The 12,820-nt window shown below is 46.7% G+C and overlaps 1 protein-coding gene across 1 annotated transcript; it reads right to left on the bottom strand.

The window, feature by feature from the left end:
• Nucleotides 1-6,184: 6,184 nt before the first annotated feature.
• On the bottom strand, nucleotides 6,185-11,311 carry LOC143208163 (uncharacterized). Its single transcript, XM_076422307.1, has one exon. It carries the CDS (start codon nucleotides 11,309-11,311, stop codon nucleotides 6,185-6,187), a length of 5,127 nt encoding a protein of 1,708 aa, XP_076278422.1.
• Nucleotides 11,312-12,820: the final 1,509 nt, after the last annotated feature.

The following is a 12,820-nucleotide window of genomic DNA, read 5'->3' as shown; positions in this document are numbered from 1 at the left end:
GATGCACATATGTATATTGAAATATAACGTAAATAAAATATTTTATATTGCATTATCAAGTCTGTACATTATGTTTCTGATTATAAAAATATTCAGTATTACATAATACATCAACAAAGAAATATCGAAAAAATTGATTTTGATTTTTTAACAACGATACAATTTATAAAAAATTCTGAGAAAAATTAAGGACAATTGTTTCAATAATATCGGACTAATGAATTTTTATAAAACTGGTATCTCGAAAAGTTCAATACGAAATATGCATTTTCTTCGAATGTTTCGAGATTTTCAATTTTTTTAAACATGTCTGCATAATTTATAATATTTTAATTTTTATTTAATTTTAATTAATATTTATAAATTTTTTCGTAATTGTTTATTGAGCATGGTTCGACTAAAAATCAATTTGTGTTGGGGGCCTTCTGGACTACCTTAACTTTAAAAATCAACGAGAAAAATTTTTTAAGAAATACAAAACATATTTTAGGATTAACCATTAAACCCGGTTTTTTTTTTTTAAATTTAGTCCAAATTTCGCTTCGATATCTTTTTTAGATCAAAAGTTATAGCAAAATGTGCACCGCGCCGCGCCGCGCCGTCCCGGGATTCAAATGCGCGCCGTCTCCAGATCCCGACTTTCCGACTCGTGCTTCCGAAACTTCGGCAACATGAAAATTGGTGAAGTGAAAATCGAAGGAACGCGTCGCCGACGCGTTCGGTCGAGCAGGTAGTCACACGGACATGGTAGAGGTACGCTTGTTTGTGTAGCGCGTGTGCAATCGAGCATGCACTCACACGGGCAGAGTAGAAGTACGTTCGTGTGTAGCGCGTGCGCAGCAGAAGCTACGGCGAGGACGGTCCGTCAGAGAGGGGGAACCTGTGCTGGAGGGGAAGCGTCCTCGCGTCCCCGATTCTGGCATCACTGCTTCCGCGTTCCGAACCATCTCGAACTGGGCCACTGGGTCGAAGGACTAGTTAGAGTAAAGACGTGCGAACCTTAGACCGCGATTCACAAAGTATTTTGCGACTGCCGCCATTACAGCGATATTGGTAAGTGCCGGTCAGGCTTCATTTCAATATAATTTTGTGACCAGTTCGTGTTGGTTCGGGGACGTTATTTGAGTTCGCGAGAGTTCGTACCGCGGTGTACCGCGTGTTTCCCCGCGTTTACCGTTGACCAGGAGTCGCTCTCCTGAGAGGCTCGCGAGGCCGCGGATCGTGTGTCGCCGAATCCTCGTGCACGAGCTATTCGGGACCCACGATATTCGCCCGGTAATTCTTCGGGTTACCCTCGGATCGTTCCTCGGGAGGATAATGCGCCGTATTCGTTTCGTGTCGTTCACCGTTCGCACGTTTCGCCCAGTCTCGAATTAGGAACGCGTACGTCACCGGAGCTCGGTCGAATTCGTGCCCTCGGGGCTTGTAAATTCACGCGAAGTCCTGTGACGACCGAGCTCGACGCGATAGAAGTTATTCCGCGCGATCGGCCGAACAGCCGCCGTCACTTTCGTGTTCGCGCCGGCAAATCTATTGACTACCGCCGGCAGCGGCCGGCGGATTGTATGACCATCTCGTTTTAATAAACGACTATATTTTGCCCGGGATCTACCAAGTAGCTTCATTTACCGTGAGAAACGTTCTCGTCGCGGGGAATGCCCCGTTCCTTTCCTCACGTGGTTCCCTGGACCTGTTCGCGGCCGTCACCGGCCTAAACGATGTTCGCAGATTCGACGTCGTTTTGAGAACCGATCGAATCGTTCGAGAGTTTCGCGTGGTACGGTATGGTACCTGGCGCCCGTTCACTTCGTGTCCAAATTTGTCGTTCCGTTCGAATCTGCGAAGATCTTTTGTCTCGAGAGGACCACGTGTCGCGCGACCGAGCGTGGCCCGGTCGCAAGGCCATAATTTCTCGAAGGCGGTTATCTCTCGGTTCGCCGGGAAATAAACGTCGTGACAATTAATACCTCATTATACCTATAGGTATATGATCGAGAACAGGTTGATGGTATTTATTTGGACTGATTGGAGAATACGAAAATGCAGGAAGTATTTTTTAGTTTATGAAACAATTTGTAGATTTATTAGTTGTCAAACAAATAATAAAATAAATTGTATAGTATATATAAATTGATTTTATACTAGCATACACAAGTTTATTTGATCTTCTGTCTTCCTATAATAAAAAAACACAGTCATAACTATAATTATAATAGAATTTCATAAAATATTGAGGTTATTGCAAACTCATCTTTTTTCGCGATGATGCTCTAATTTTATTGCTTCTCTCGAATGTCCATTTCCTTCCGAGACAGTGCGTTTCTAAGTGTAAATAAAAAATGTTGATATAAAATGTATCATAATTAAACTACAATTATTCTAATAACGTAGAATGTAGTACATATTAAGTTTTAATTACCAGGATTTTCTTCTTCGACGTTAAGCACCCTTTACTGCTTCTCGTAATTTACGTATATGGACATTAGGGTGGACCTTATTTTTCGACCATGAAATTTTTTTGTCCCGTAAACCAGAATTGTAACAAATGTTGAGAAAATGATCTGGAAAAATTTTGGGGCCGATTGGATCATGGGAAAATGAGGCGCAGCAAATTTGAAAATTTTGAATTTTTTAAATCTTGACATAAATAGACGTTATGATATATCGTTGAATTTGTCTTTTTTCACTTTAAGAATCCATATATAGCATAAACAGTTGTTGATAGAAAAACATCCGTGACCTTGAAAACTTGAAATAATGACTTTGAAAAAATTTTTTTTCTCTGATACTATATCCACCTCCTTATATACTACAACTTTTGTTTGAAGAGATTTTTCATACATACATAACTGACAGAGATATTAAGGGGCGTAATTTGCATTATTCGGAAACATACAACTGCGCATATGTATAGCTATTTTCATAGCTACATGCTGCCGAATAATGCAAATTACGCCTCGTAAACGAAAAAATAGGACTTTTGAGGCAGATAGCGCCCTAGATCGATGTTTTATCTAGCGTTTTTGACTAGTGAAAAACCCCGTGTTTGTATTATCGAGAAATGAGTAAATGAATATTTTGCAATCCTGGAAGTCTCTCTACTCCCTTATAAATAAATTCATTAATATGCTCTAATCTACAAAAGAAAAACAGTTATAATATCGGAAAAAGAAGTTATTATGAATAATAAGTAGTCTGACTGAAACATAGACTGAAGGTGGTCAATGATACCGCTGAACGGGGCGTTAAACTAATGGAGGATCATAATAAAATTTTATATAGAAACAAAGAGGAGAAATAATATATACTATACAAACTGTGATGGAATATCGACAGCAGTATCCTGACGCCACAAAACAGATTTGTCAAAGGATTTTTAAATATTTTTTAATATAGAGAGAAACACCTGATCAATCCCTACATGCGATTAATTGCATTTTTAAGAGGTATTGAAGACAGCTTATTAACTGAGACCGCTTCCTGAAACATGATTCATTTATGAGTACATTGTGCGACGAGGCGAAGAGCTAGCAGACGAAGTCGAAGTCGAAATCTTAAAAGAATAAGGACTTTCCGCGTCTCTTTTTTTCCCCACGCTGTCCTTCATTGTGTCCGAAACTTGCGTCGCTCATTGCATAAGCAAATATCATCGGAATTATATAATTTTGGTTTCATTTTCATAAAAAGAAACAAAATTCACCAAATATGTTAAGGAAAATCCTATAAAAAAATAATGATAAATAATTAAGCTTTGTTGTTTGATTAGTAGTCTCACACCGATATACCCGACCCGACCCGTATCATGTTACAATGTTTCACTCCACTCCACGGCGACCAAAGCCCTCGAGCTTCACTTCCCTTTTCTCCGTTCGTCATCATAGAATAGTGTTTCCTGAAAATTGAATGTCTCATATCTGGCCAGACTCGAGTTTTCGACATTTATAGCAAGCTTGCTATAATCTTCTCTAATTTGTCAAAATTTAGTTTTCTATTTAAAATATTTTGTTGTTAAAACTCATTAATAGTTTTAAATAGTACTTGAAATATTGAAAATGATATTGGAATATTGGAATATTACAATTTGGAATGAAGGGCCTAGCCGGACGAGATAGTCCTTCGAATTATTTAAACAGCCGTTGTGCCATTCAATTTTCGGTCCATTTTCCCCATTTACTTGCATTAATTTAATCATATAATTGCATTTAATTGAAATTGATATTTGAGATTTTTTCCCGATTTTTTGGTTGAAAATGTTAATTACACACAAAGTGAAAAACACGCAAAAATTCGACAAATGCAAGTTTTTTAGAGAAATTGAAAAATAGCATTGATCATATTTTTAGACTATCAACATACAGAACTTTTTTTACGACAGCGCGTAAACGACAAAGAGGGACTGAGGTACGAGGCAGCCGTCACAGTTCAAAAGGCTGCGTACCGATTACATCAATGCACATAGGAAAGTTTTTTATTTTTCAATCTTTTTTTACGGAATTACCAACGTATTTGTGAGATTCTTCTAATTAAAATGAGCCTAAATACGGCACAATTTGAGCCATATTTACTTATTTAAAGTGTGATCATAATTACCTAATATAGGTTATTATAATAGGTCATTTAATATAATATATTTATAATTATAAATAATTTAGGGATGTGCGGGCCGCTCGATGTTCGGGTTCGGGTCGGATCGGGTCGCAGAAAGTCCGGCGGCCCGTCGATTCGACTTCGAATTCGTCGGGTGGGTACGAAAAGAATCGAACAAGTTCGGGCGGACGAGTTATTGCGTTATCCGAGATTCAAATACTCTGCGTTCTTATGACATAGATAATGGTAATAATGGTTTTCTTTCTTAACTTATAACGTGATTTTTAATATACTTGGTTTTTTTAGAACTACATTAGGTATATTCGTCAAACACGTGCCTGCTCTTTATATGTATTAAAGCTTGAATAATGTACGTTGAATGTGAAAAACTTAAAAGACAATAGTTCTAGCTTTTTAACGAATTTTCTCCGAATGAACTTAGATATGTATCGATAATATCATTAAAATATCCTTACGGAAGTTATACAATACACCTAGAAGATTACAATATGGTAAAGTATGGCAATAATTCAATGACTCCAAGAAAAATGGAAAACTTAATGACTCCGAGAAAAATAAAGAACTTAATGACACTGAGGAAAATGAAAAATTGAATAAATCCAAGAAAAATGGAAAACTTAATGACTCCGAGAAAAATAAAGAACTTACTGACTCTGAGGAAAATGAAAAATTTAATAACTCTCAGTTAATAAGCTGTCTTCAATACCTCTTAAGAATGCAATTAATCGCATGTAGGGATTGATCAGGTGTTTCTCTCTATATTAAAAAATATTTAAAAATCCTTTGACAAATCTGTTTTGTGGCGTCAGGATACTGCTGTCGATATTCCATCACAGTTTGTATAGTATATATTATTTCTCCTCTTTGTTTCTATATAAAATTTTATTATGATCCTCCATTAGTTTAACGCCCCGTTCAGCGGTATTGTTTTAGAATCCAGGTCGATTCGGGAAATCGAATCGATACCGGGTCTCTAATATTAATAACCAGGGTGGAGAACGATTCGATTGACGGGTCGAGCGAGACGTTTACACAACTGAGCGGGATGAAATCACTGTGAAACGTTGTCGTGTTGTCAAATCAAAATAGTGAACTGATCGATCAGCTGGGCTCATCGATCCACTGCGTCCGCTCCCCCTGCCGCACCCGCGAGGCCAGAGCTGCTCGATCCACCCGTGGATCTCGCGGGGAGCAGTGGGACGGTGCGGGGACGACGACGCGCCGAACTGATCGCTCGTACGGAGTCAATTTATTCAATACAACTGATGTACAGAGTGGCGCGAGTACATTATGTGATAAACCGTTGTAACAACACGAAGTCGAAGGAATTCTGTCCTAAAGATATAAAGGTTTAACAGCCAATAAGGGAATAATCTTTAACATGCCGCCCACCTTGACGCGACCGGTTCGCGTCGAAAGTGTTTCCGGCGACAATAGTGCAAGGTCTGCGGGATGACGTCATGGAGTGGGGAGACTGTTCGAAATCCACCGGGGGCCGATGATTGTGGTCTCGTGGCAATCAGTCCTCGTGGGCCGCCCACCATGACAACATTGTGGTAGTTTTGATGTAGAGTGGTTACGAGGCTTCGGTGTCGTCGGAGTCGGTGTGTACGGGCAGTACGACGACTTTGGTCACGGCTCTCCGGAACGTACGAGTGCCCGACCGCAGGATCACCACGCGTACGAGGCCGTCCTGGCCGATTACATCTTCTACACGCCCCAACGGCCAGCGCGTCGGGGGAGAAAGGTCGTCTTTTACCAATACGATCGCGCCGACGCGTAGATTTTCCTGTCGGCGTTGCCACTTCGTGCGTTGTTGCAGGGTATTCACGTATTCCTTGCTCCACCTGCGCCAAAAATGATCGTGCATATTAGTGATTAGACGCCAACGTGACGTGAGAGTGCACGTGGCGTCGTTGGGTGGTGCTTCAGGTGGGGAGTGTATCGGTTCGCCCACGAGAAAGTGACCCGGGGTGAGGGGGTCGAAATCGTGTGGATCCTCGGATAGTGGTGTCAACGGCCTGGAATTCAGACATGCCTCGATCCGACTCAGCAGGGTGGCCATCTCCTCGTAAGTAAGTGTGGTGTCGCCTATTACCCGTTTCAAGTGCGATTTCATGCTCTTCACCGCTGCTTCCCACAGACCTCCCATATGCGGCGAGTACGGTGGGATGAACGTCCACTCAGTTCCGTCATTGGCCAGTTCCTCGGCGACTGAAGAGTAGAATTGCGAAGCTGAGTTGAACATCTGCCGCATGATCGAGTCAGCGCCCGTGAAAGTCGTACCATTATCACTATACAGCTTTTGACAGTGGCCGCGTCTCGCAGTGAATCTGTGAAAAGCAGAGATGAAAGCGGATGAGGTGAGGTCGCTTACCGCGTCCAGGTGTACGGCCTTGGTGGCTAGACACACGAAGACCACCACGTATCCTTTGTGACTCTTATGTCCTCTGCCTTTAGTTGTACGGAGGGGAATCGGGCCGGCGTAGTCGACTCCAGTGTGCAAGAATGGCTTCGACGGTTGCACACGGGCCGTCGGAAGACTTCCCATTTGTTGGCGTCCAGTAACTGCTCGCATCCTCGCGCAAGTGACGCACTCGTGCAAAATCTGCTTCACCCGAGGCAATCGTCGTGATATCCAAAATGCTCGGTGAATCCATGTCACCGTAGCATTGACCCCACCGTGAAGCGTCTTCAAATGAGCATCCCGGATGACCAGCGTAGTCAAATGAGAGCTCCGGTCCAAGATGATTGGATGACGACGGGACTCCGGCAGGTCGGAGTGTTGCAAGCGGCCGCCCACCCGGAGGACTCCATCGTTGTCGACGAACGGCGCCAGCGTCTTGAGTGAAGAGGACAATGGAACCGCGTTGCCTTGTCGAAGAGCGTTGAGTTCGGGTTGAAATGATCTCTGCTGATCGGATCGCACCGCGGTCAGGAGCGACTCTCGGAGTTCGGACGTCGTCAGTGCTCCCGTTGTTCGGACATTCGAGGCTTTGGCATTAGCTGCGAAGCGTCGAACGTATGCGGTGGTCCTGATCAACCGAGGTAGTGTCGAGAAGCGTTCAGCATACGCTTCCGATTCCGGGGTGTGAACCGAGGCTACCGATACTTGTCGTTCCTCCGGAAGGCTTCCTTGTACTGTACTCGTCGCTGGGGTCGGCCAATCGGAGTTGGGCAGTTGGATCCAGGAGGGCCCGTTCCACCAGAGGGTGGCTGCCCGGAGTTCGACGGCTGAGATTCCTCTCGTCGCCAGATCTGCGGGGTTGTCCGCCGTCCCGACGTGTCTCCATAACGCTCCAGGTAGGAGAGTTTGCAGCTCGGCTACTCGGTGAGCGACGAATGGCTTCCATCTCGAGGGATGCGACCGGATCCAGGCTAATGCGACTGTTGAGTCGGTCCAGAAATGCACTGGCGTGCCACCGAGGTCTAGGGCTGCGATTAGCGACGACAGGAGTCGAGCGAGAAGTACGGCCCCGCACAGTTCTAGTCGTGGGATGCTCTGCGTCTTGATTGGACTGACTCGAGACTTTCCCAACAAGAGAGTCGTCTTCGTTCCGGACGTTCGACGAACGGAGATGTACACGGCTGCTGCGTAGGCACGTTCCGAGGCGTCACAGAAGCCGTGGAGCTCCACCTCACAGTTGTCCGGCGAATACTGGGTCCACCTTGGGATCGTGATTTCTCCCAGCTGGCCTAGCTCTCCTCTGAAGTCGATCCAGCGCTGGCTAAGGGATGACTCAACGGCCTCGTCCCAGGTTACTCCTGCCAACCAGAGATCCTGCATCAGAATTTTTGCTTTAATTACTGCTGGTGCCAGCCAGCCCAGCGGGTCAAAAAGACGGGCGACTTCGGCTAAGATAGTCCTCTTCGTCCAGGTCGACCCGACGGGTGGAGTCGCTGACTGAAGTCCTCGCACGGACAACGAGTCGCTCCGCGTCTCCCACTGAAGTCCCAGTGCTCCGTGGATCTCTTCGTCTTGGAAGACCTTCAGTGCTGAGTCTGTCGATCGGAGTTCGGGAGTCGAGCTGGCCCACTTGTCTAACGGGAACCCTGCAGACTCGAGGATGGCGGTCAGCTGTCGACGGACTTCCCACGCTTGCTGGAGGTTATCTGCACCAGCCAAGATGTCGTCCACATACGAGTGGCGTCGTAGAGCTCTGGCGCCCAACGGAAACCTACCCTCCTCATCCGATGCCAGCTGTTGTAGCACCCTATGCGCGAGGAATGGAGCCGGTGCAGTTCCGTATGTCACCGTGGTTAACCTGTAATCAGAGACCGATTGAGAGGAGTCATCTCGCCAGACAATACGGAGCCAATCTTGGTCTTCAGGGTGGATTTGGATCTGTCGGAACATCTTTACGATGTCAGTCGAGAAAGCCACCCTGAAGAGGCGCCAGCGCGTTACGATCGCCCAGAGATCGCTCTGCAGCTTCGGTCCCGCCAGCAGTTCGTCGTTGAGAGTGTGACCTGCGATCGACGCAGCTGAGGCGTTGAAGACTACCCGGATCTTCTTCCTCCCATCGGACTCCTTCCAGACGGCATGGTGCGGGATATAGGAGCCAGGGTCTCGGTCCTGAAGAGGAGCTCCTGCGGAAACCATGTGTCCGAGCCGGCGGTACTCCCGTATGAACTCCACGTAGCTTTGCCGTAACTGGTGGTCTCGTGCGCGTTTGGCCTCGGCGTTGAGAAGCATTCCGCATGCGACCACTCTCGATCTGCCTGTCAGTGGTCGCTCCTCCCCCCTAAAAGGTAACCTGACAACATACCGTCCCGAAGCATCTCGAAATGTCGTACATTGGAACAATTTTTCACATTGTAGGTCTTCCGGGGATAGCGGCAGCGACGCCGGTACTTCCTCGATCTCCCAAAATCGTCGAAGGTCTGGAAGCGGTTCCTGACAGCTGACCTGGTGGATACGTGTCCTTCTTGTCGACGACTGCTCCTCGCCCACCGGACCGATCAGCATCCAGCCGAACGGTGTATGCACGGCGACCGGAGTTCCGGTCGGACCGACCTTTCTCTCCCGGAGAAGGAGCCCGCACACGTCGGCTCCGAGGAGAACATCAACGTGTGCCGGTTCAGCGAAGTCTGGATCGGCCAATGGTAGTCCTCGGATGTGGGGCCAGTCCTTCGGTGCCACGTGCTTCGACGGCGTAGGGGCGACCAGAGAGGTTGTCACCAGCGCCTCCAACATGACCTGGAACTCAGGTTCGATCGGGGAACGCAGACTTACCTGTACCTCCGACCGGGCCGTTCCGACGTTGATGCCCTGATACCCTGTCAGCGACACCTGCACCGCTCGCTTCCGCAGCCGAAGGGTTTGAGCGGCCCACTCGCTCAAGAAGGACGATTCAGAGCCAGAATCCAAGAGAGCTCGGACCATCAGAGTCCTTCCGTTGGGAGCTTCCAGTTTGACCTTCGCGGTGGCAAGGAGGATCCCCTGAGGAGTCTGCACCGCGTGGATTGCGGCTGTCGACGACGAGTCCGAAGGCGCCGCTCCCTGACCGGTGTAGGCATCGTGTAGCGTCGTATGGTGTTGTTGTCCGCAAACTCGGCACCGGTAGATCGAAGTGCAGTGAGGGAGCTGGTGTCCAGACGCGAAACACGAGAAGCAGAGTTCCTTGCTGCTGACCAGATCTCGTCGTTTCGCAGCAGATAATTTTTGAAACTGGTTACAGGTTCCCAAGGTGTGGGTTCCCGAGCAGAGCGGGCACCTGCGACCGCCTTGGCCTTTCGGCGTCGGCTCCTCCGCGTTGACGGCCAATACATGGCGGCTGGTTGAGGAGGGCTTGGAGGACTCGGCGCTCCGCATGGACGTGAGTGAATGCGATCGGTTTTCCAAGAAGTCTTCCAATGCGTCAAAACGGGGTACGGCCGTTGGGACGGCGAGTGTAGCCTCCCACGCTAACCGGGTCGTCTCGTCTAGCTTCTCGGTCAACAGGAAAGCGAACCACTCATCCCACTCCTCGATGGGTTTCCCGAGAGCGGCAAACGACTTCCGAGTTTGGATGAACTCGTCGATGAGTCGCTTGTACTCGGACGGCGACGGCTTGTTGATCGATGGACAACTGATCAAACGCCTCATATGTGTTGCCGAGAGGACACGCGGATTGCCGAAACGTCGCACCAAGGCTTGCCAGGCTCCGTCGTAATTGCTTTCGGTGATAGGTGTCCGATCGAGCATTCTCGCGGCCTCTCCTGTCAAGCACGATTTGAGATAGGTCAGCTTGTTCACTTTAGACAGCCGTTTTTTGTTGTGCACCGACGACAGGAACTGATCCCGAAAACTCTCCCACTGGTGGATGTCACCGGAGAAGGTCGGCAATTGAAGTTTAGGCAACTTGGCGTCTGACTCGAGATCCGGATCGTCATGGTTGGACGCGGTTGAGGTTGCGGTAGAACAAGCAGCAGTAGGGGCCGGGCGCAATGATTTGATCCAGGCATTCAGAGCTGAGAGTTGCCTATCGTACTTCTCGTCGATGGAGTCATAGAGTTCGGGATCGTAATCCTCCTGGTCGAGCAGGTGGCCGTGGATGGCCTTAAAATCCATCCAATACTCGTTGAGTTTGCTGATTTTGACGTCCAGCAACTCGATCGACACATTATCCTTCCCCATCTTTTTCAGGTTGGGGAGGATCCTCGAAATTAGTCGTCCTGTATCCCTTTGGCGGGTGACGAGGTGTTTCACATCGTTGGACATCTTGGTACGGTTAACGTCAAAACGCCGTTGAATTTGAAGGCTGAGGCGGCCACAACACTAAACAAATCACCGCTCGCGAACGTTCCGTAAAATGGGTCACACGCGACTGTTATGATAGCGCGCGGTCGGCACGAGCAGAGACAACCGTTAGCGCGTTTGAATGCGGGAGGTCGTTGGGGATCGGAACGCAACTCCAACTTGTCGCAAATTCGAGGTGTTCGGAGCGCGATCGACGAAGTGATGGCGGGTCCCGTAGCTTCCCGATGCACCACTCACGAAACACTCGGGTCAGGAAGCGGTATCGAAGACCCACGCACGAGGGTCAGGATCCCTGTGTCCAGCGCGGGTTATCGAACGACCGTGAATTCAGTATATCCGGCTCGAAGGACCAATGTTTTAGAATCCAGGTCGATTCGGGAAATCGAATCGATACCGGGTCTCTAATATTAATAACCAGGGTGGAGAACGATTCGATTGACGGGTCGAGCGAGACGTTTACACAACTGAGCGGGATGAAATCACTGTGAAACGTTGTCGTGTTGTCAAATCAAAATAGTGAACTGATCGATCAGCTGGGCTCATCGATCCACTGCGTCCGCTCCCCCTGCCGCACCCGCGAGGCCCGAGCTGCTCGATCCACCCGTGGATCTCGCGGGGAGCAGTGGGACGGTGCGGGGACGACGACGCGCCGAACTGATCGCTCGTACGGAGTCAATTTATTCAATACAACTGATGTACAGAGTGGCGCGAGTACATTATGTGATAAACCGTTGTAACAACACGAAGTCGAAGGAATTCTGTCCTAAAGATATAAAGGTTTAACAGCCAATAAGGGAATAATCTTTAACAGGTATCATTGACCACCTTCAGTCTATGTTTCAGTCAGACTACTTATTATTCATAATAACTTCTTTTTCCGATATTATAACTGTTTTTCTTTTGTAGATTGGAGCATATTAATGAATTTATTTATAAGGGAGTAGAGAGACTTCCAGGATTGCAAAATATTCATTTACTCATTTCTCGATAATACAAACGCGGGGTTTTTCACTAGTCAAAAACGGTAGATAAAACATCGATCTAGGGCGCTATCTGCCTCAAAAGTCCTATTTTTTCGTTTACGAGGCGTAATTTGCATTATTCGGGAGCATGTAGCTATGAAAATAACTATACATATGCGCAGTTGTATGCTTCCGAATAATGCAAATTACGCCCCTTAATATCTCTGTCAGTTATGTATGTATGAAAAATCTCTTCAAACAAAAGTTGTAGTATATAAGGAGGTGGATATAGTATCAGAGAAAAAAAATTTTTTCAAAGTCATTATTTCAAGTTTTCAAGGTCACGGATGTTTTTCTATCAACAACTGTTTATGCTATATATGGATTCTTAAAGAGAAAAAAGACAAATTCAACGATATATCATAACGTCTATTTATGTCAAGATTTAAAAAATTCAAAATTTTCAAATTTGCTGCGCCTCATTTTCCCATGATCCAATCGGCCCCAA

Source organism: Lasioglossum baleicum, chromosome 4 (genome assembly GCF_051020765.1).
Source record: "Lasioglossum baleicum chromosome 4, iyLasBale1, whole genome shotgun sequence".
NCBI lineage: Eukaryota > Metazoa > Arthropoda > Insecta > Hymenoptera > Halictidae > Lasioglossum > Lasioglossum baleicum.
Note: the sequence above shows the minus strand (reverse complement) of the source record. Positions and strands in the feature narration are given on the sequence as shown.

Coding starts and splice junctions, on each gene's coding strand:
- LOC143208163 (XM_076422307.1), bottom strand. CDS start 11,311: ATGTCCAACGATGTGAAACACCTCGTCACCCGCCAAAGGGATACAGGA.